Source organism: Helicoverpa zea, chromosome 19 (genome assembly GCF_022581195.2).
Source record: "Helicoverpa zea isolate HzStark_Cry1AcR chromosome 19, ilHelZeax1.1, whole genome shotgun sequence".
NCBI lineage: Eukaryota > Metazoa > Arthropoda > Insecta > Lepidoptera > Noctuidae > Helicoverpa > Helicoverpa zea.
The window spans coordinates 2,140,928-2,165,570 of record NC_061470.1 but is presented as its reverse complement, the minus strand read 5'-3'; the positions used below and the strand labels follow the sequence as shown (position 1 = coordinate 2,165,570).

Sequence of the window (24,643 nt, the reverse complement as noted above, 5' to 3'; positions counted from 1 at the left end):
CAGAACGACTCAACGGTACTACACCCCTGACACATTTCTCCTACGCATCACGAGCTGCACTACCACCAGTTACGGATTTCAAGAACAGCAATCACCTTTCAAACGAAGAAACCGGTCACATCAGCTGCCAAGCAAGAAATAAAAGAAAGATCCAACAGTTAGTCCGACTTTCAAATTGTAAATTACAACTACGATTGTCACTCACACGAACGCCTTCCACTCGACAGGCTTTACATGACCTTTGTGTCCCTTAGCCGACTTATCAGCCCATCCTGGTTTTCTAGGAACCACAGTAACGCGACACTAACTGTACTCACACAGATTTACACGAGTCTCTTCCTGATCACCACGCTGCTATCGCACAGGCCAACGGGTCTTTTCCAAGTCACCCCGATACCCATCATAGGTACAGCATAACACAATAAAATCACTAAGTAGGCGTAAGAAGTAACAACACCTTGCCAACAAATCTATAGTCTGACGTATAATTGAATTATTCTATGTAACTGAAAGACATTAATCAGAACCCGTGGAACTACTTCTCAGCGTCGGTGATTCCACTAGTTAACTACCACTGACAATAATTGTGTGCCAGCTGATTGTTGACCACGGCGATCGTTAGCCCTTATTACGAGATCAGCCAGCCGCACACATATTATAGTGCGCAGGCATCTGCGCAGACACAGACGTACCCAATTCCTTCAATCTCATAGCGACAGCCCAACACAACCAGAGAGAAACCACAAGGAGGACCGACATCAATGCGCTCTCCAATGAAGGGTGCGTCAATCAGCATCTTCCAGGCTCCGGGCTGCCTTTTGAAAATTTCCAAAACCAACAAAGCGAACTCGTCCCGACCCGAGATCCCGAGCACAACAGTCGCACTACGTGACAACTAAACCAACGACACAGTTCATATCTACCAATACCACTAGTCAACGAGGCAGTTCCACGTTTAATAACCTCGTGTAAAAAATAACCTCAACATAAAACTATGGATTGAACAATGGATTGGTCTCACCGGGTTTTCCACTCAACGTGCGTAACGATCGCACATCGCTATGGCGCGCAGTACAGCAAAGCTTTCGCGGACGTGAAGCCACGGAGATGCACAAGCACCAACACTCCGACCTCACAAAGACACGTTGGGCTAATGGCAGGCAGCGTCGTAATTTTCTCGCCATATTGCACAATGATCACCGTCATTGTTGAAACATGAAGAAAAAAAAAATGACAAATTCGGTTAATTTTCTAGCATACCTTCAATAACTAGCTTGACATGTAACAATGGAAACCGATACCATTACCATAACCGTGGTTACCATACTTGTACCTTCGCTGAAATTCTTAATAAATCTTCTACTACAAACTCCATTTTAAATTATCGACTTCCATTTTTTTTTCTTTTTAGTGGGTAGGCAATTTATCTTCACGTGGCGAGTTCTCCCGAAATCAGTCTGGTCATTCACCAACCAATCAACATCATGTTGCAGTACGAGATTCACCACCCAGGATTCTTGCTTGTGCTTGCCTGGCTTGATTCAATGCGATAGCAGTGTTGCATCAGGCGTATCAACTTTTGCCACTAGAATCTTCACATTTTGAACACGTGGGCGATGCAGGGCAATCCTTAACAGATGTGGGCATTCGGATTGTATCCCACTTCTGATGTCGGCGTCAGGATCCGACATCGTTAAATAAAACAAAGGGGTTCTCACACAATCACTTGGTTTATTCCAATTAACACAGTATTAGTCACTACAATTATTTATCACTAATTTGTGGGAGGTGTGCACTCGGCAACGGTCGGCGAACGAATGACCCGAGTCGTGCGCGCGCGCCGCTTTATATAAGGTCCACCGTTGACAGATCGACGGTTGACACATCGACGGTGGCGCCGTCATATATATGTCACCGTAAGATTACAAACATCGTTAGATTACAATCTATCTCGAGAGATTGTAAACTGTCGAATTATTGTAAACCGTAACACCTGATTGCAATTTAACGCATTATTTTTCGCTATATTATAATCTATCGATGAGAAATTGTCAAATTGTCAACTGTCCGAAAGCTCTCCCTGATTGGTCAGTCTTTTTGTAAGATCGAGAGCGATGTAGAGCGGTCAAATTGTCAACTGGCGTAGAACGGAATGCATCTTGCGCGCTGATTGGTAGAACGTCAAAAAAGACAATGTTCTTTGCAACTCCCGGTGTCACAGCTCTTTGACGTGCAAAAATAAGTGACGGTTTAATTTTTTATAAAATCAAAAATTGTACTTAATTTTTAAGACTCAAATTACACACAATTAAAAATTGTATTAAAAATTGAAGTTAGTGACGAAAACGAATCGCTGCAAAACCGACTCCACGTAGTCTTGTCTGCCCTACCCCTAGAGTGCAATTCAAAACCGCGTAGGCGCGGAGGGGCGAGGCGGCCTGCGAGCTGAGGCGCAGGTAGTTTCAGCGCTCGCCGCCGCGGCTGAGGCTGGCCGGCTCAGCCGGCCAGCAAGCCGAAGCTGCGGTGGTGAGCGTGAAAACCATCTGCGACGATAAGCTCGCATGGGACCGCCGGAGCCCCGCAGCGCCGGAGCCGTGACAGAAGTTATGCTTGCTGCATGTTGCATGCTTACTTCCATGCTGGGTCAATTAATATGGGATGTGTTATATTTTAAACAAAAAACTCAGTAGGTACGAGTTAAAAAATTAGAAGGTAAATAAATATTTTTATGATGTCATTTAATAGTATTTAAGAAGTTTACTGTTAGAATGCATGCTACAAATTTAGATGCAAAAAAATAACCATCATGCTGAGTTGTATTTAGAGTGGAAGATAACTCGTGGCTAAGATAGTATTATTTAGATGCTCGACGCTTTATTAATTGTGGCTGACTTAGTAATTTAGAAGGCAACATACATTTTTGGGGGCGAATAATGATATTAAAAAGAAGCCTGTTTAATTAGCACCCCTTTTATTTTATTTTTAAATATTAGTTTGTATTTGAAGACAAAATACCTAACTGTATTTTTATAAGAGTTATTTTTATATAAATTTAATACTTGAAGAATTTTTGAAGAGCATTTATTTTATTTAACTGACACCTCTATTTCATTCCTAACTCTACGGGAACTCCATGGGAACAGAACGGCTGGTCGTGATTGGTCGATCTTACAAAAAGACTGACCAATCAGAGAGAGCTTTCGGACAGTTGACAATTTGACAATTTCTCATCGATAGATTATAATATAGCGAAAAATAATGCGTTAAATTGCAATCAGATGTTACGGTTCACAATAATTCGACAGTTTACAATCTCTCGAGATAGATTGTAATCTAACGATGTTTGTAATCTTACGGTAACATATATAAGTTATATAAATAGCTAGAAATATTTCTTACGATTATTTTATGTAATACTTCACGAAGCTGCTATAGTTATATTAAAAAGTTTGTAAGAACTTACTAAACAACTTGACAACTTGTATTAATAACTTTTATACAGCGTGTTGCTACGTAAAATTTTTCCTATTCATGTGTTCAATTACAACAAGATCACTTCACTAAAGTGGATCTTAACAACAACGAAGGTCCATTCGTATTTGACTACTGAACCCTAAAACAATATTTGGTAGGGAATCAAGTTTATTTTTATAACAGCCTTTTTGCCTTAAATGAGGAAAGAATTGTTAAGTACATCGCTTTTGTCTCTTTTTGTGTTTACGTAAAATAATGAACTTGTTTTTGGCATCAAATAATTATTTACTGAAGTGCTCCCTTTTTGATGTCTTACAGTGTAGGTCTTTGTTCTTGTTTCCTTTTTTTTTGCAAGTATGTGTATGTTGTGCTATGCTTAATTATTATGAAGCTGTGTGTTTGATTGAACGCGATTATCAAAGACAAAGTCAAACTCAAATGTTTTTATTTCAAATAGGCCTTGCAGGCTCCTATGAAACGTCACACTAATTGCACTTATTATCTTGGGGACTACTGGAATTTCTAGCATTGCATTTTATATTGCATTTTGTGGAATTTCAATTTAATTGATATAAACCCATCTGATTGCTTGAACGCGCTTATCTCAGGAAGTGCTGGTCCGATTGGAAAAAATCTTGTTGAATTAGATAGTATTATCGAGCAAGGCTATAGTTTTTTTATCTAGCAGTTAGTCAAGCTAGTTTTGCATGATAACTTCAATATATACATCATCATCATCAGCCTATCGCAGTCCACTGCTGGACATAGGCCTCTCCAAGTGCACGCCACTGAGATCGATTTTCGGCTTCTCGCATCCAGCTCCTGCCAGCCGTCTTGCGCAATATATACATACTTGCTTATTTTAAGAGCAAGGACAAATACACACTATTCTTTGTTAGGTAAAACCTCTGGTACTTCGTTTCTTATCAACACTTACTGCTTGAAGCACAGCGCATATCGTCTTAGGAAATCCTTGGGCGGATTGCCCTTTGTAAGGCGGAGTACACAACTGTTATACTACTGTGACTATTATATATTTTAGTGGGTGTGTGTACACACACAAAAAATGTGTAACTTATATGAATTACTAGCTTTTGCCCGCAACTTCGTTCGCGTGGAATAGTGACTACCAGCAGATTTTTGATTTGACCAATAGATGGCGCTATATGTCCGGAATAATTTTTTTTTTTTTTGTAATAAAAACTATCCTATGTCCTTTCTCAAGTTTCAAACTATGTCCGTACCAAATTTCACACAAATCGGTTCAGTAGTTTAGGCGTGAAGAAAAGACAGACAGACAGACAGACAGACAGAGTTACTTTCGCATTTATAATATTAGTTTGGATATGTCTATACCCTGAAAGCTCCGAAACTACTAAACCGATTTAAAAAAGTATTTATCTGTTGAAAAGCTACACTCTCCCCTAGCAAAGTGGGCTATATATATTATCCCGGTACAGGCAGTACTTCCCACGGGCCGCGAGTGAAACCAATGGAAAACGACTAGTGATGGATAAAATGAGGGAAGAGAATATGTGCATGTATATTAACACACTCTTAACTTTTGACTCATACGCTTTCGTGAGATAAAGCACTTACTCCTACAATTGAACAGCTCTGCAGTGAACTAAAAGTGTTTTTTGTCTTAAAATATGTATATCTAAGAAGCTTTCCAAATGGCAGAACCTTTCAAATAGACAATAGTACAATAAATTGAAAAATAAAAAGTATCACATCGATAGTTACAGACAGTCTGCGCGCTGCCTTATTTAGAGTGTACTTCACGGAAGAAGGGACCGATAAAGTCTTTCTTTCTTTCCTCGCGCTAAAAAATTGCAAGGCGGCCATTTTTTTTCGAAATAAGATTACAGATGAATGGAAATAATAAATCTTTAAACGTTCGACTGTTAAGCCTGTATTTTAGGTGTTTGATGACGATTCTTGATTGATTTTTAGGAGTTAAAGTTAATTATTTTAAAAGTAGGTAATGCTTAGTTTAGTTTTTTGATTTGTTACAAGAGATTTTGACTAAGATTTGAAGCATTATTATCAAATGACTAGTATCAATCAGTGGTTTCAACCGCTTCCTGTGGAAACTTCTTCGCGCACCCCGATTAAAGGTACCCTATAGTCTTCCCCAATAAACGAGCTATCTAACACTTTAAGAAATTTTCACATTTAACCGGAAATTTAAAACAAACTCTTAATTTTTCAAATATCAGTACAGATAGGATCCTATCCATCTAAAAAATACTTCCTGAACGAAATAAATCCGTCATCCCTTTACCAATGATACCATAAAAGGCACTCGTTCCTGTAAACCTAAAGCCGGCTTAATGTAGCCGAAGCCTGGATTCCAAGGATGTGTATCAAGGAAAAAATGTTCGGATCTCATAGCAGTTGCATTTGGTAATTGGTTTTGAAATAACCCTATGCAAACGGAGTGGTGGAAAAGAAAAGGGTTGTAATACAAGTTGAAAGAAAAATGTAGACATATAATACATAATTTGTAATCCTACCCTATAAATCTAAAGTATCTCTGTTTGTCTATTTGTCCAGCTATTACGCCAAAATACAGTTAGTTAAAAGCTTGAGAAAATACATAGCTTACTTTTTATCCAAACTAATATTATAAATGCGAAAGTAACTCTGTCTGTCTGTCTGTCTGTCTGTCTGTCTGTCTCTCTGTCTGTCTGTCTGTCTGTCTGTCTGTCTGTCTGTCTTTTCTTCACGCCTCAACTACTGAACCGATTTTATTTTATTTTTATTTTTATTTTATTTTATTTTATTTTATTTTAAGAAGGCTTACAGACTAATAACATAATATGTAACAAAAATATATTTTCCAGTTGCTAATAACAAGCCTCCACAGATATATAATATTAACGATGAACTATTGTAATGCCTGAATGTGTTCTTTTTTTTTTTTTTTTTGTGTGAAATTTGGTACAGACATAGTTTGAAACTTGAGAAAGGACATAAGATAGTATTTATTACAAAAAAAAATAAAAATAAAATTATTCCGGACATATAGCGCCATCTATTGGTCAAATCAAAAATCTGCTGGTAGTCAATATTCCACGCGAACGAAGTTGCGGGCAAAAGCTATTAGGACATAAAACATTTCTTTCAAAAATCGTTTCTTCTTTTAAGAATTCTTAAATGCTGAAGCAATTCTACACACAAAAAAAAACTTTCAATTAACCCAAAGTGAAGAATACTCTATCAGACTCAATAAAATATCGCTAACGAACCCAGACCATTAAAAACATCTCTATTACAATCTACCTATCAGACCTCCTTTCGTCTAAAAACAAACTTAATTACAAGCCAGTATTACTGTTCCAACTTTAAACTTAATATTATGACATGATAAAGTAATAGAACCTCAAGAAAGATTCCTAGTTTTTTAGAGCATTGTTGATTTCTCTATAGGTACCCTTATAATACCAGCACACTGGAGACTAAACAGTCGGCCGACAGTTGACCCAATGCCTGACAAATATTTATTTTTTTCAAGGGAAATCTTGATTCCAATCGATTCCAATCAAAGTTGTCATCACTGATACCGGCTAAATATCTGATCTTTGTAATGTGCGTACTACCATTCATCTTCATACTGATTTATGAGCCCAAACAAACTATCGGCCGACTAAAAGTTTACAGTGTGCGGACACTACCACTCTTATTGTCTTTGAACAGAGAAAAGTCGCGTTCCATATTTCAAAAGGAACTCACTGATTCAATATGGCGGAAAAATGGACGCTAGATTCGTTGAAAGGCGGGAAAATGCTAGATGGATTGGTTTAAAAGTTACAAATGTAAAAAGTAATGGTGAGCGTTTGAAAAGGATGTCTTTGACATTATTTTGTTGAGGTACTACTTACCGCACTCGGGTAATAAGTAGCTTATATTTATGTTGTACTGATGTTTGAACTTATTGCTGTATAGTTTCATCAAAATCCGTTCAGTAGTTTATTAGTCACAAAAAACCGGCCAAGTGCGAGTCGGACTCGCGCACGAGGTTCCGTACCTACCATTATTTATAAAACGGGCAAAAAAATCACGTTTGTTGTATTTGAGCCCCCAAAATATTTATTTATTTGTTTGTTATGGCGGCAACAGAAATACATCATCTGTGAAAATTTCGGCTCTCTAAGTATCACGGTTCATGAGATACAGCCTGGTGATAGAGGACGGCGAACGGACAGAGGAGCGAGAACAATAGGGTCCCGTTTTACCCTTTGGGTACGGAATCCTAAAAACAATTTCATGTTTTATACATCGATAGATGTATAAACATTCACTTTTATAGAGGTAATATGTACTTATTAATATTTGTATGAAGCTCTTTAAGTCTGTCTAACACGCGTTTACTGTGAAAATAATCAAAAATTTGACTGATTTAACTATTTTAAAGTAACCAAAAGGCTTTCATTCAATAGTTTTACAGTCAGACAAAAAGTCAGATTTTTTTTTAATATTTTTTTTTTAAATTTTACTAATATGAAAGCGTATTTTAAAATCATTGTCCGTGACTTTTGAAAGGACTACAATGTTTTTAGATTTTTATTTATTTTCTTGTATTCATTTTGATAACAACTAAATTCTAAAGTCAGTCTTCTAAGTAATCTTGTCTCCTAAGTATTAAATACAATATAAAAACTCATCTTTTGTCTGACACCTGAATTTTTAGAAATATTTAAGACTTAAACCTGAACTTTTAAACCATCACAAATTAATTTTCTTTTATTAAATACAAACTCTTTAGACGGTAAAATTTAATTTCCTTTTTGTTCCAATTTTATATTTAAAATAGTGTTTCTTAAAAAGTATTGTATCTTTAAGAGTATTATTTAGTTTTCTTTGTAACACTTAGGGCTCGTGACTTTGAATAGAAAGTAGAATAATATACTGTTTTCTTGATTAAAATCACCTTAGTAGAATAAAATATCTATATTTATCTAAACTTATACAATCACACCGGCAACGGATATGTGAAACTGTTTTATATTGTAAGACCTGAATGTAATAATTACCATATACTAAGAAATAAATCTTTCTTTTTACACTGTCTATCTGTACCTATCTCTTTTTATTCTAACTCTCCCATAACGGGCCTGCTGGAAGAAATTTCTTTAGAGATAAGCTGTGCCCTTGTACAATTGTTTCTATTATTTATTCTTCTTTGTGTTTTTATGTGTACAAAACTATTAAATAAATAAATTAAATAAATAATAAAAAAGTCGTGGTGGCCTAGTGGGTAAAGGACCAACCTCTCAAGTATGAGGGCGCGGGTTCGATCCCAGGTCAGGCAAGTACCAATGCAACTTTTCTAAGTTTGTATGTACTTTCTAAGTATATCTTAGACACCATGGACTGTGTTTCAGATGGCACGTTAAACTGTAGGTCCCGACTGTCATTGAACATCCTTGGCAGTCGTTACGGGTAGTCAGAAGCCAGTAAGTCTGACATCAGTCTAACCAAGGGGTATCGGGTTGCCCGGGTAACTGGGTTGAGGAGGTCAGATAGGCAGTCGCTTCTTGTAAAGCACTGGTACTCAGCTGAATCCGGTTAGACTGGAAGCCGACCCCAACATGATTGGGAAAAGGCTCGGAGGATGATGAGGATGATGAAATAAATTAAATAAATAAATAAATGTTATTATATTCTATTCAAGAGAGATTTTTTTTGTTTGCTTGTACAGGCTCCGAAACAACTTAATCGATTAGAAAAATTATGTTGATTCACTGTTGGAAAGCTACACTCTTCCTGACTAACATAGGCTATATTTTATCCCGGTACGAGCAGTAGTTCCAACGGGACACGGGTGAAACCCCGGACAAATGACTAGCACATAAAAAATATGGTCATTTATTTGCGAATAAAAAACCTCAATCTCGATAAACTTTTACGTATTTTAACTCTCATACTTAAATAAAAATATTTTTACACAAAAGACCACCAATCCATTATACTAAGCACCTTACTTACTATTAAGATTAATGTAATACATTTAGGTAAAAATAACATTTAATACAAAAACTTGTAAAGGCGTTCAATCAAAAGTTTACAGACTTTCTGCATTTGTGTTAACACTTAAGTGCAAATGTGTTTACTTGTTGACAAATTTTAATAAAAACTAAATTTTCTAAAACTTGTTCTACAACTTTAGAAATAAGTGTTTATATATGGAATTTTCTTTTAACACTTTCAGCTTGAAAATACGTTTATGAAGTTAGAAGTTTTAAATTAAAAGTCGACTGCATGTGAGGGTTGGTTGAAACAAAATGGCGTCTTCATATGTCTCTAGTACATATATGTTACTTAAAGGAACACGATATATTTCACGTAAGGGAATATTTGACGCCATAAAAATAACTAAAATAAAAACTAATTTAAATAACTGCCAATATCCTTTTGGAATGTCTTTCAAAAAATATCTAAATATTTTTAAAGAGGTTTCCTTTTCAGAGCTAATGAATGAAGGCAATCCATGGCGTTCTTTTATCAAATTCCAATCCAATGGGAGTTCATAAATAAGAATTTAAAAACCGAAAATAAGAAATTCTCTTTTAAAGGTAAAGAAAATTAGGGCAATGAGGGTTGTGGTTATTTTTGAGTGAATACTTATAAATGAAAAGAGGTATAAAAATGCTTAACAATCATTTCTATCGGATTAGGAGTACAATTATTTTAAAAATAAAAAAGTTAAAAATATTGTCACATTTTTTAAATAAATAACCTTATAAAAGTACAACTTACGTTGTTAGGTATAATATTGCAATTTTAGCTGACTCTCCATCGTCTTTAAATTGTGCCCTAAAAGGACTATATTTTGTGCCATATAAAATTTACCATCTGTATACAATATGGAAGGCTAATAAAGATAGCCAATTCCGTTTATTGGAAAACGGGAAAAACTTTTATAAATTGTTACGATAGCTCCATTAATGAGCGTATCGCCATTTTTGTACGATTAATTCCGTCGGGACAAGTGTAAAAGCATAGGCAATAGCCAGTTTTAAATGTAACAGATTTAACAACTACACTTGTATTTTTTGTATTTTTTAAGGGGAAAAATCCTCATAAACTAACCTTTGTTCAGTGGAGAGATGTGCTCGACTCTTGTCATGTAAATATTAGTAAAATAAATATAATACACACTAATATTATAAATAGGAGAGGTATTTTTTCTCTCTTTATTTATTTAGTGACTTTTATACATAGTTACAAAAAGGAGAGTAATAAATAATAACAATAAACAGGCCTAATGTGGCCTTATACCTATGGCCCAGTCTATGTAAAATCCAATATTCCATTTAACCCAATCCAACTATTTCCATAGCCAAAAAAGATACACATCGAAGACCTTTTTTCAAAGGTGTTCCAAAGACAAGTCTATATGTGACAAATCCTTTATCTTTACATAATATACATGAGATACATAGCTAACCAAGACAAGACAGTACCTACTTGAACTTTGTGAATACAAGATACGCAATCAGTATTGAGTGCCGATGTATCACTCTATAGGTTACAGAAGGATGGGAGAATAGAGAGATGAGGACAGAAGGGTTACCTATATACGAGCTAGCCCAAATACTAGTTGTCGAGTTCTCTCGACCTTCTCTGGTCTCCATCATCACGTCAGCTCCAAACCTTCACTGTTGCAAAGGTCTCGTCAATACAAATAATATAAGCCCAAACACGAGGTAGTTTACATATTCAGTTGTCGAGTTCCCTCGACCCTCTCTGGTCTCCATCATCAGGTCAGTTCCAAACCTTCACTGTTGAATAGTGCTTTCAGGCATACACTTGAGTGTCAAGTTTTTACCCTATGTATGCCTACAACTTTCGAAGGTTGCCCTCGATTTTTCAGGGTTTCCATCACCAGGTCCTGACCTGATGACTATGGAAACAACTGGCAGCTATTTCGCGTCGAACAAAAAAGAATCACGTAAATCGGTCTATAAACCTCGGAGTAATCGATGTACATACATAGAAAAAAAAATCATACCGGCCGAATTGAGAACCTCCTCCTTTTTGGGAAGTCGGTTTTAAAAAAATGAACTCTGGTAGAAGCCAGTTTGTTGATAATGTTTCAAAATGCCCAGATCCTATATGTAAAAAACTACCAATATAAAAACTTAACCTTCTGAAACTTTTCACATGACACATCGATCAAGTTTGATAGACATTTCCTCCCGTACATACATCAGAGTACTAGATAATAAATGTTTTGTTCCCGCAGTATTCTCGGGATCAAATGATAGTTGCTCGAGGTCCCTTATTCGATGTTACGTTGGATCAAATCTGATATCTTGGATTCGAAAAGATTTTTTTGAAAGTTCTTTGGTGTTCTTTTGTTTGGGTAGGACTTTTCTATTATTTTAAAATAATATATGGAATAGATAGTCTTTTGTTTAAAATAATATATGGAATAGATAGTCTTTTGTTTAATAGTAGTTATAGTTTTGTATAATCTTTAATTTCGTACATTTATGATGTCGAATTCGTGGTGACTTTAGCAGCCTTATAAAAAATGTTGTCATACTTACAAAGTAATTAATGTAATACATTACTCAGAAAGAAGCATGTAAAATTAAAAAATACTCGTAGTTCCAGGTAATTTTAAGTCTAGATACGTAGCCTGAGCTAAGACGGACTAAATAAAATATTCCAAGAATAAATTGAGACCCAGTATTTACGCATAAATGAACATAAAGAAACTCTCAGAGAATATGCAGACAAGATTTTTTCTCATCTAAGTAATGAATTCTTAATCAGTTTCTTTCATCAAAATAGACCCAGCTATAATCCGGGAAAATGCCAAAAGAATAAAATTTCATGCTATTATTTTTACCATACTACATCTCTTAGTCAGCAACATTTTTAATTTTCTACGAACATTTCAACTGAAGTTAATTTTGAACGAAATTATTCAATTAGATAACTTGAATTTAAGATTAACCCCTTTTTCATCATTCCTTTAGAAATTAATAAAAACCGGCCAAGTGCGAGTCGGAATCGCACACGAAGGGTCCAGTGCTATTATTTAGAAAATGAGCGAAAAAATCACGTTTGCTGTATGGGAGCCCCCCAAAATATTTATTTTATTCTAGTTTTCAGTATTTGTTGTTATAGCGGCAACAGAAATACATCATCTGTGAAAATCACGGTTCATGAGATACAGCCTGGTGACAGACGGACGGACGGACGGACAGAGGAGCGAAAACAATAGGGTCCCGTTTTACCCTTTGGGTACGGAACCCTAAAAAGTAAAATCGTCTCATAAAAAAAAACATTTCGAAAGATCCGTTCTCGAATTTGGTTAATTGAGAAATAAATAAATCGAAAATTATTTCCGAGAGCTCTTTCCTGGAAGATTGATTCGTATTTTCGTTAAAGTGGCCGAAAAGTATAAATGATTAATCATATCCAATTTTTTACTGAATAACTTTGCAAGATTAAGATTAATTCGTTTCGTAGAACGCAAATTAATTAATTTTACATCACGTTTTACTCGTATCTTGGCGGTATGTTTCTGAAAATTTAAAATCGCGATACATATTCGTTGTGCAAAAAACAGTGATGCGATTTCACCCAGCGAAGCATCTTTGCTTCACGATTCGGGTGACCATGCATACATACATACCGGGATTGCATTCTGGTTGACTTGACTGTTGGTATTAAAGAAGTGTAGCGTAAGATCTGGCGACTACTGTCGGCACGGCAAGATTTTTATTCGACGAATAAAATAAAGCTTGTGGACTTGCAATAAGGCAGATTTTATCTTTAAGGCAGGGTTTTGACCTTAAGATTATTATGTTACAGAAGCCAAAAAAGGATTTACCTAAATTACTCTGGGGTGACCCAGGACCCTATGTAGGATTCTAAGGTTAACTTTGACACAGCTTTATTTCCTAACCATACTAAAAATACCCTGTCATGCCGTGCCCTCAATAAGCACCGGGTCTAAAGCAAAATAATACCTCTACAATGACAGTCATATCGATGTTAAGTTTTAAGCAAGACCGTAGGTAGGTATATCCAAAGTTGTGGACACCGCATCACAGTCATGTTTGTACCCCAAGGACCCGCTTAATTGGACGTTTCCTACTCAAATATACTTTGATCCTGCTAATCCCTATTTGTGGAAAGATTTGTCATTTTCCCTGGATTTAAGGGAGCCAATTAAAACTTATAATTGACTTTTTTGACAGCCAAACATTTGATTTCAGGCAGGCGTTAGTTTGTTTGTTGCCGTTTCTAAGAAATGAGAAATTCTCGTGTAAACTTTTAATACTTCTGAGGCTCAAGAGATTTGGATTACTTTCTTGGCTAATTTTTTTTCACGTGTTATGTCGTCATCCAAACGGCTTACAAAAATAGACCAAGTAATAGAGATTTCTTCAATTGGTAAAGAAACTAGATATAGTATGTAGCCAAGTTTTCCAACACAACCATAACCCAGAAGGACCGGTAGCCAATGGTCCTATCATAACTGGACTAGCTCGTTAAATGTTAAGTCAATCACACACTCATTAATTTTGACATATAAAAAAATCTAGTCATATTTCTCTTCTGAATTTCAGTTCATTATATCACTCAGCAAGCTAATATACAGTAGGTACTCAGCTTTATACTCAAGCCATTTCTTTAACGTATGCGTAACAATCTTCATTTCCTTTGAGTCAAAAGCTCTTTCCTTGTCGAGTGTATGAAAAGAGAGACGTTTTTATATCGATTTTCACATAAATTGGACGAGCTCATTATGTCGTTCTAATAAAATCTGTACTAAGAAGTTTAGCTGAAGAATCTGTGTGTTTGTTTGAATTTTACTTTTGAAGTAATTCCTTATATCTTAAAAAATCTTGATACTTTTAAAAGACTATTTTGCGAAGAAGGTTTTAAGCTATTTTACCAAGACCTATCGTTATGATAGGTCTCATACAATGTGACCACCGTAAAGAAAGATTATAAGGTTGCAAGGAGTCCCGACATTATACTTGTGAGATGACATCAGATTAGCAGACAAGTCTGGCAGGTAGGTGAAGACATGATGCGCTGACTCCACAAATAATAATAAATTAGGATTGGGGAATGATCAACCCGACAAAAAAATAAATAGGAGTAAGCTACACGAACCTACATTGCTTATCCATGCCAGTCATGTATGTTTGAACTTGAAAAGATACTATAACCCATGAGTTTCTGGGTTTCTTCTCAAGGTTCAAGTTTAATAAATACCGACTTCATCTTGCTTTTAATTTGACGTGTAAAAGTGTGACACCCACTTGCAAAACAAATATCATTTATCCGATAGGAGTAAAACATGAAAGAGTAAATCCGCAATAAACAGCTAGCTTATAACATATCAAAGATTCTACATTAAATATTCTTTCAAAGACACGACATGACATTATTAGATTTCTCCGTAGATTACCTAGCTTGTCTTATAATTAACTTTCACTCTAGGTAACGTTGGTATGGCAGTGACAGCGTAGGCTTTAATGAGGTCTAGATTAAAGAGAATACAGCCTTATGAGACTTTAGCATTATCCGTGCTTTGTATAAACACCAGTGTACGCAAAAATATTAACCAACAAGATTAAGTTTTAACCGACTTCAGAAATAGGAGGTTCTCAGTTTGACCTGTATGTATATTTGTGTGCGATTATCTCAGGTTTCGCTAAACCGAGTTTGGTTTTCAACATATATTATTTGTCAGTCTTAGGATAATGTTTTAAGTATACTATTCAAGTCTTTTTTTTAGTTTTTGTGATTGTTTCAGGATTTTCGTAATAGTTATCTAGTTTAATCGGTTCTTTAGTGTAGAGTTAGAAAGACAGAGTTACTTAATTACTTAAAGTAAATATAACCAAAAACATACAACAGTTATTAAAACAAATGACTTCTATTTGTACGTAAACCTATACCAAACTTTCAGTCACCTCCTGCCAAATTACGACAGTAAACATCTCTTCGAGCGTAAGCTACACTCACACTTGGCACTTCTACTATTCTTACACAAGTACTGAATAAGACAAAAGGAGTAAACTTAAGGGTTCGTTCAGACAGACCGGGTCGGAGAGCATCGGCGCGTATTTTTCTTTTCACACAGACCGGAATCGGCTCCAATCGCCTCCGATCGGTTAAAAGAGAATTCAATCGGAGCCAAACGTGTGCAAGATCGAGAAAAAGTTCGCGATCGGAACCGGTCGGCTCCTGTTATTATTTCAGACCGAGCACCTTCGAGCATTGTTAATGACAAAAGCAGTGTACATGCAAAAATAAACCTTACTACAAATAAAAGTGTTAAATGCCGTATGCGTAGCGAAATATTGGGCCTCCAAAATTTAAGTTGCCATCGACTCGCCAAGAAGAAGACAAATAAAAGTACTCGATTTTCAACGTATTAAGAATTTTCTCTCCTCTTCGAGCCGGTCTATCTGAACGGACCCTTACAGTTCTGTCTTGACTAACATGTCAATACCTCTGCGGAACTGTGAACTTTCAGTTAAAAGTTGAACTTTAGTTTAGATTTGAAACGTGTCCAAGTCACAATAGTGTATCTGAGATAAAAGAAGAGGTACATTGTTTTTGAAGTTTGCCCGACTTCTGAAGGGGGTAATGATTTTGTACAGAACTTTTACTTTGAAGAGGGTTTTTTATTGAAGTTATTAATTTATAATTATTTCATTTATTTTGATATCTTAAAATAAAGTGTTTTTCTTTAATAAATAATAGTTTAAAAAAACTAAAAAACACGCTTTTATAGACAAACGAACTAAAAAATAGAGAATAAATTTTAATGAATTTAAATTAAGAAAACAGTGTTAAAAATTTCAATGAATATAAATTAATAATAGTGTGAATACAAAAAAAAATATTTTAAAAAAAGCGTGGGGTGGATGGTGTCAATAGTTTTTTTATTGACAGATATGAGTACAGTGATTTTCATTTCGATAATATCTTAAAAAGCACCCCACGCTTTTTTTTAATATTTTTTTTTGTATTTCACACTATTATTAATTTATATTCATTGAAATTTTTAACACTGTTTTCTTAATTTAAATTCATTAAAATTTATTCTCTATTTTTTAGTTCGTTTTTCTATAAAAAGCGTGTTTTTTAGTTTTTTTAAACTATTATTTATTTTCTACTTTTTAGTTTGTTTTAAAACTATTATTTGTTTTGTAGAATTAAAATTCTCTTTAGTATACAAAAATTTGTCAATATTAGAGGAAACGGCTAAAGATAATGATTGGAAACAAAAATTAACATCGAGTCCTGCCTTATCGACTGTAGAGAAAAATTCTAGAAAATTTTAATTAATTTTCTTACCTTATCGACTATAGATGAAAATTATATAAATTAACAAAAATCATATTTTGCAAATTGAAAAGCCTAGAAGTCGGTGTCTAATGGATGTTACTAAGTTAATTTTGCCACCGACTTCTAGGCCGATGCACCTAAAATTAGTTTTTTTTTTTGCTTTTTAGTGTTTTGGGAAGTCGGTTTAATTTTTTTGTAAAAAGGTTATTTATTTAAAGCTTTTCAGTGATACGAATAGTTGTCACTATCCATACAAGTGGGAAGTTCTCATCAATACAAAGAATATAAGTCCAAACGAGGTATTTTACATATTCAGTTGTCGCGTTCCCTCGACTTTCTCTGGTCTCCATCATCAGGTCAGCTCCAAACCTTCACTGTTGCATAGGTCTTGTCAATACGAATCATTTAAGCCCAAACACGAGGTAGTTTACATATTCAGTTGTCGAATTTCCTCGATTTTCTCTGGTCTCCATCATCAGGTCAGCTCCAAACCTTCACTATTGCAAAGGTCTTGTCAATACAAATAATTTAAGCCCAAACACGAGGTAGTTTACATATTCAGTTGTCGAGTTCCCTCGACCCTCCCTGGTCTCCATCATCAGGTCAGCTCCAAATCTTCACAGTTGAATAGTGCTTTTAGGCGTACACCTGAGTGTCAAGTTTTTACCCTATGTATGCCTAAAACTTTTGAAGGTTGCCCTCGATTTCTCAGGGTTTCCATCATCAGATCCTGACCTGATGACTATGGGACCAACTGGCAGCTATTCCGAGTCGAACAAAAAAAGAATCACGTAAATCGGTCTATAAACCTCTGAGTAATCGATGTGTATGTGTAACCTCCTCCTTTTTGGGAAGTCGGTTAAAATGGAATAATTTTATCAAATTAGTGTATTGTCATCGGTCCTCAATAAATCTACAAAGTTTGAACGAAATCTGGCCGTTTAAAGTGGGTCAAAATCGCGCCCAAAGAAGTCGGTTACAAACAAACATACAAACATACAGGTGAAGCTAATAAAAAGCGTGTAAAAAAGGCATTGCAGGTTAGAGCAAGAAATAATTATTATATAGTAAACTAACCCATCCTTTTTTATCATAAACTAAAAACAAAAAGAATTACATGATAAACTTTTTGCCACTCACCTTGATTTTTTAAAAACACTCATGCCCGTTTTCACCAACGAATACCTAAATTTAGGGAGCATTTACGGAACACTTAATAAGAATTTCATTTTCACCAAAGCCTAGGTGTCAATTTTAACCTAAAAATTTCACTTAAACTTGGGAGCCCGATTGATGCCTGCTTAAACAACCCCTATCATTATCATTACAGAATACAAACATATTTTGAACCGTTTCTGGCGATGGATAGTGAAATGTACCTTTATATGTTATGTAACACCAAAAATACCATGTTTAAAAAGCAAAAAAAAAATGAAATGTAAACTTTTAGAAAGTTTAGAAGCTGTGGAGGTTGTGGATATGTAAAATAATAATCATTAGAAGACCACGTACCTATGTTACGTGAAAGAGCAGATGTCTGAGAAATAAGTACGATGATCATGACTTTTTTATAAGATTATAGGTTATCACTTGCTATGAATGCACTTGCTAGGTCGTGATGTCGCTGAGTTATTCAAAAATAGGAAGTCCTGCATGTCCATAAATATACAGACCATAACAGATGCAAATCTGGTAATCACTGATGTAGTTTCGCGGTGGCCGGGACAACTATAGGCCTATTCAGACCTAAGCGGTATTCGCTACCGTCTACGGCAGAGAAAACCCTGTGGGTATGCGTTAATATTACTGTTGATGTTCGGGATGCATGCCGCTGCTGCCGCGGTATGTACTAGATAAAGTATAAATGAAAAATGGGCTTAAACTTCAGAAAACACATTTATTAACTTTTAGCAACACATGAGCAACACGCAACCAAAACGCCATGACAGATAGAGAGTGTAAGCAATATGTGTCTCACTCACACCAAGACCATTATTACATTGCACTGCATTGCAACCTTTTATAACACCCCCTCTCAATGTAATAAACTGGATACATATCTACTATTAACTTAAACTTAATTATCTACTGAGAAAAGAAATTTTGCAACTACTATAACAATAGGTAGGTATCTAACAAGATTATATGCACTTGAGTTACTTTAAACCACACATATCAACAAATTTTAACAGTGTATTATTTTTCAAAGCTTTAGTCAACATATCAGCAATTTGCTCCTCAGTTTTCACATATTTAATACATACTTTTTGTTTCTCAATAAGTTCCCTAATAAAATGATGTTTAATATCTATGTGTTTTAAGGGTGAATTTCAACAGGTCCAATAAAATCTTCATTTCCGTGGATTTTTTATACTTCAACTTTAGAACAAGAAAAAATAGTGTTTACTAAAGTTTTTGATAAGATATGTATTCTTACTTAATATCTAGTAGATAGCTTAAAAAACTAACGAGATATACAAGACTAAAATTTTCATGCCACGGCGGTGAAACATGCATGCACGGCAATGAAACATGCGTCCATGGCAATGAAAACTATTCCTGCAGCCATCGTTTTGACATATCTTTCTCTTTCTTTTCTTAAATACTCCTCTAGTAAAACAACCTAAGTGAACCTGAACCTGAAGTGGTGTGTGTAAGTTTATCATTTAGTGAGGTGAACGTGGAAATATCTTTTTGTAGTTGACTATATAGTACAAATTGTTTTTTTTTCTTAATGATGCCGTGGCGATGAAAACATAAGTCACGGTAATGAAACATGCGGCCACGGCAATGAAACGAAATTGTTTTACAAGGCATGGCAATGAAAATTTTTTCATTGCTGTGTATTTTTTTTCATTTCCATAGCAAATTTTGACCACGGAAACCACGGAAATGAGAGCACGGCAATGAATATCAAGGCAAAAACATCAAAAAACTAAAAATCTGTTAATAATTCACAGTAATTAACACGTCACAAATAAACATAAGATAGATGGCATTGTACCGAATGATCAATTAAGAGGACAAACTTATTCAAACAGAAGTAAGACCTATCCACGGCGATGAAAGAAAAAATGTCCAGTGATAAAAAAATTGCATACTTGCATTTATGGCGCGAAAACGCAGGCACGTGCACAAGTCATTCCACGTCGAACACTTGATGTCCACTAATATGCAACATTTAGCGCACAGCGGGAGGGACGCAAACCGTTAGAAAAAGGAATATTCTTAAATATGTTTAGGACATGGCGATGAATGGTGGTTCTGGGACAAACTATTTTTTATTTACCATTTGTTGTATTGTTTAAATATTTCAACAAATGTAGTCCGTAATAATACTTTAACTATTCACGAATCAAATAAAAGTAGGTTTTAATATAAATAACTAATACATTTTTATCAATAAGGTCTAGTACACATCAAGGTGACGTGTGGACAAACACGGCAATGAAAGATTTTGAGGTTTATTTTTTTTTTTTGGAGAACCAATTAATCCTATTAACAAAATATTTAGTGCTACACATAGATTACTATTTCACCTACTTAGAAAAAAATATTAGAATATTATAACAATGATTTTTAGTACCGATTTCATCGATGCCACGCAATTTTTGGTCCCGGGAAATTCACCCTTAATCTCTTTACAGTGTTGGTATTAGCAATAACCATGGCAGACTGATTGTCACAGAATAAGATAGCTGGAGTTACATTTTTAATATTAAAATCACACAACATATTGCTCAGCCAACATGCCTCAGCTCCTGCCATACTCATTGCTACATACTCAGCCTCGGTGGATGAAATACTAACTGTGCTTTGCTTCTTTGAGCACCAAGAAATTAAGCAGTTTGCATACTTGAAGCAGTAGCCTGTGGTAGATTTTCTATCTGTGAGGTCTCCTCCCCAATCAGCATCACAAAATCCCACCAACTCATCATCATTACATTTATAAATCAATTTATAGTCTAATGTGTGTTTGATGTAACGCAGAACTCTTTTCAAAGCTACTAATAACGTGTTACTAGCCTTATCTTGAAATCGACTTAAGATTGATATTGTAGCACAAATGTCTGGTCTGGTACCACAAGCTGCATACATCAAACATCCAATTATTTGTCTACACACATTTTCAGTTTCTGTTGTACACTTAGTATTTTCAAGTTCTTTTACATTAAAATTCTGGTCCATAGGTGTGCTAATTTGTTTACATTCAGACATATTGAATCTCTTAAGTACATTTTCCAAATAATTTCTTTGACATAATACTGTAACATGAGTTTCTAAATTTTGCTTTACATTAATTCCTAAAAAATCAGAGACCAGTCCCAAATCTTTCATTTTAAACTCCTTTTTTAATACTGACTTTAAAAGTGACACAGAATTTTCATTGCTACCAAAAATCAACAAGTCGTCAACATAAACAAGTACATAAATCTTTTCATTTTCATTACACTTAGAGTACAAGCAAGGATCGCATTCAGATCTTTTAAAATCTTCTCTAATTAACACAGAGTTTAATTTATCATTCCAGTACTTTGGAGACTTCTTTAAACCGTACAAGGCTTTATTTAGCTTTACAATACAATTGTTATTTTCATAAGCTCCATCAGGTAATCTGATGTATACACTTTCATTTATTTCCCCATACAAAAATGCACCCGTAACGTCCATTTGATAAACAGGTAAGTTGAATTTTGTTGCAATAGCTATAAACAGTCTAAAAGTAGCCAACTTAGCCACGGGGGCATATATTTCACTATAACTTAATACATTTTCTTGCTCGAAGCCTCGTGCTACCAACCTAGCTTTATATTGAATGACATTGTTGTTTTGTTTTATTTTAAATACCCATTTAGTACTTATTGCTTTCTGATTACCTGGTAGTTCACTCACTGTCCATGTATTATTTTCTTTTAATGTCTGTAGTTCCCTCTGGATTGCTTTCTTCCACTCAGATGCCTCTGGACTCCTCATAGCCTCCTCATAGGATTTAGGCTCACAGTCTTCTACCAAAACATTATTACAGTTAAAGAATTGAGTCTGCTTTCTGACACGCTTGTTTTCATGGTTTATGGGTGGATTATCAGAATGTTCACCTTCACTACTATCAGTTGGTTCATATAAGCTGCCCTCAGAATCACTTTGTAAGGTATTCACTGTGTTATCATCTTCTTCAACAACTTGCTCTTGAACTTCAGCATCCTCCTTCTCAGCATCATTCGGGTTGGACTCCTCTATTTGGTTGTATACACATGGCACCATTGTAGCCTCTGTTTTTTGTTCTTTATTTTCTTTCACAAAAATAATATCCCTTTTTGTTTCTACAGTATTCATGTGTGGGAAAAATACCCTGTATCCTTTAGTTGTCTCTCCATAACCAACTAAAATACCTTTTTCACCTTTAGGGTCCCACTTACGCCTCTTTTCTTTTGGTATATGGACATATACGGGAGTGCCAAACACTTTAAGGTTGTTGATATCAAATGTTTTGTTTGACCATAATTCATATGGAGTTTTTCCATCAACTGAGCTTTTTCCAGTTCTATTAATTACATATGCAGCTGTATTTATAGCCTCTGCCCAAAGATTGGTAGATAAATTTTTTGCAAATAACATTGAACGGGCCGCTTCTACTAAAATACGATTTTCACGTTCAGCTCGACCATTTTGTTCTGGAGTAAAGGTCACTGATGTTTGGTGTACTATTCCTCTTGCCTGAAACATTTCTCGCACCTCGTTATTTACGAATTCAGTTCCGTTGTCAGTACGAAAAATCTTAATTCGATTTCCAGTCTCATTTTCAGCCCGAGCAATAAAATTTCTAATACACAGTTTAATTTCATGTTTTCCTTTAACAAAACACACTTCCCTGTATTTTGAAAAATCATCTTTGAACACGACGAAATATCTCGAACCCCCAATAGAACTCACTTCCATCGGTCCGCATGTATCTGCATGAATTATTTCACATGTCCTGGAGCTAACATTTTCACTTCTAGGGTAAGGCAGACGGTGAATTTTACCCTTCATGCAACTTTCGCATGTCGCCGAGTCGGACAATTGACTATTAACATCAACTTTATTATTCTTCAACACTTCTTTCACATAAGTCATGTTTTGATGCGCCATTTTCTCGTGCCATTCGTGCAAACCTGAACGCTTTGTTTCCGCAACGTTGGCTTCGGACGTATTTTGATAACGAAAGTTCAAATAGTACATGCTTCCATTACGCTCAGCAATTGCCATCACCATATTATTTTTATAAAACTTGCATTCATTTTCACCGGTTACAATAACGTAACCTTTACTTGTTGCGCGGTTCACAGAGAACAAATTGGTTGACAGTTCGGGAACATGTAATACGTTGTCTATGGTAGTGTCGATCCATTCGTTCCCGTTCCATACCTGTACAGCCACTTGTCCGCTGCCTTTGACACTAATTTGCGTTCCGTTTCCCACAATTACCGATTTACCTTTTACGGAACAATACGAATGAAATAGTTCGTAATCACAACACATATGTTCGCTTGCACCCGAGTCCACCAGCCATTTTGTTTTATTAAAATATGCACCAGATTCACTAATTTTGTTCATGACCACGAATGCATTACCTTTCCTTTCCTTGTCCTTTCTAAAACGGCACTGATTTTTTAAATGTCCTGGCTTATTACAATAGTAACATCTCACTTCCAAATGATGATTCTTGGAATTACGAAAGTCATCAGTCTTATTAAATCGGCACTCACTTGTATAATGTCCTAGTTTATTACATTTAAAACACTTTGCAGTTTTTCTGTTGTTTCTTTTAGCCACAAACGCTGCCGATGATTGCGAGCTTCCGCCTTTTTCTTTAATTCTCTCTTCTTCTATTAACAACCTAGCGACTAGATTATCGTAGGTTTGCTTATCATCTGGAGCGGATTCCCATGCCGAGACAAAATGCTTATAATCTTCCGGTAACGACATCAAAATCTTCGTTATAACAAACTTATCGGATATTGCTTCGCCGAGCTGTTTCAAGTGGTTTTGCATCTCCTGTATCTTCGATAAAAATACGGACATATCTGAATTTTCATCGTATTTGAACTGAAAGAAACGTTGTTGTAGTATGTGGATGCTGGTTTCAGACTTCTGTTCATAGACACTCAGTAGTTTCTGCCACATACTAGCTGAGGTCTCACACGAAATGATATGTAACATGACTTCTTCCGACATTCTTGTGACCAACAACGTTTGAGCTTTCGCATCCTGAGCCATCCAACGATTTCGTTGTGCTTCATCCTCAGGTTTAACCGAAGTTCCATCCACTATATTGTAGACGCCTTGACCACGCAGTAATACGGACGTTTGGAATTTCCATATGTTCCAATTTTTGGCACCTTCCAGTTTTATAGTAAAATGATTGTGCTGCATGGGCTCCATTTTCTTCCTTCCTGTAGACTCTCCTGCCTTGTTGAACTTTTTCAATCAAGTAATTTCCTTCCCGACGTAACCTCAAAATTTTTTCCGCCGACGCTCGCCGGTTTTTGTACTTTTACACTACAGTATTTACTTTCCTTTTAAACTTTTATAATGTTCTGTTTTAGTTTATTATCTGGGCCCATAACCAGATAAAGTATAAATGAAAAATGGGCTTAAACTTCAGAAAACACATTTATTAACTTTTAGCAACACATGAGCAACACGCAACCAAAACGCCATGACAGATAGAGAGTGTAAGCAATATGTGTCTCACTCACACCAAGACCATTATTACATTGCACTGCATTGCAACCTTTTATAACAGTACTTCTACCCACAGCGGCAGTGGATATCGCTCAGGTCGCTC

General features: G+C 35.5%; 1 protein-coding gene across 1 annotated transcript in view; it reads right to left on the bottom strand.

Annotated features, from left to right (window-relative positions):
* The window catches only part of LOC124639612, a 55,674-nt gene extending 31,437 nt beyond the window's left edge, over window positions 1-24,237 (bottom strand). The window contains exons 1-2 of the mRNA XM_047177055.1: window positions 23,562-24,237; window positions 21,709-22,391 (exon numbers count right to left, since the gene is read on the bottom strand). Coding sequence (XP_047033011.1) covers window positions 21,709-22,391; window positions 23,562-24,237 — 1,359 coding nt within the window. The remainder of the gene's footprint in view (window positions 1-21,708; window positions 22,392-23,561) is intronic.
* Between the last annotated feature and the right edge of the window lie 406 nt (window positions 24,238-24,643).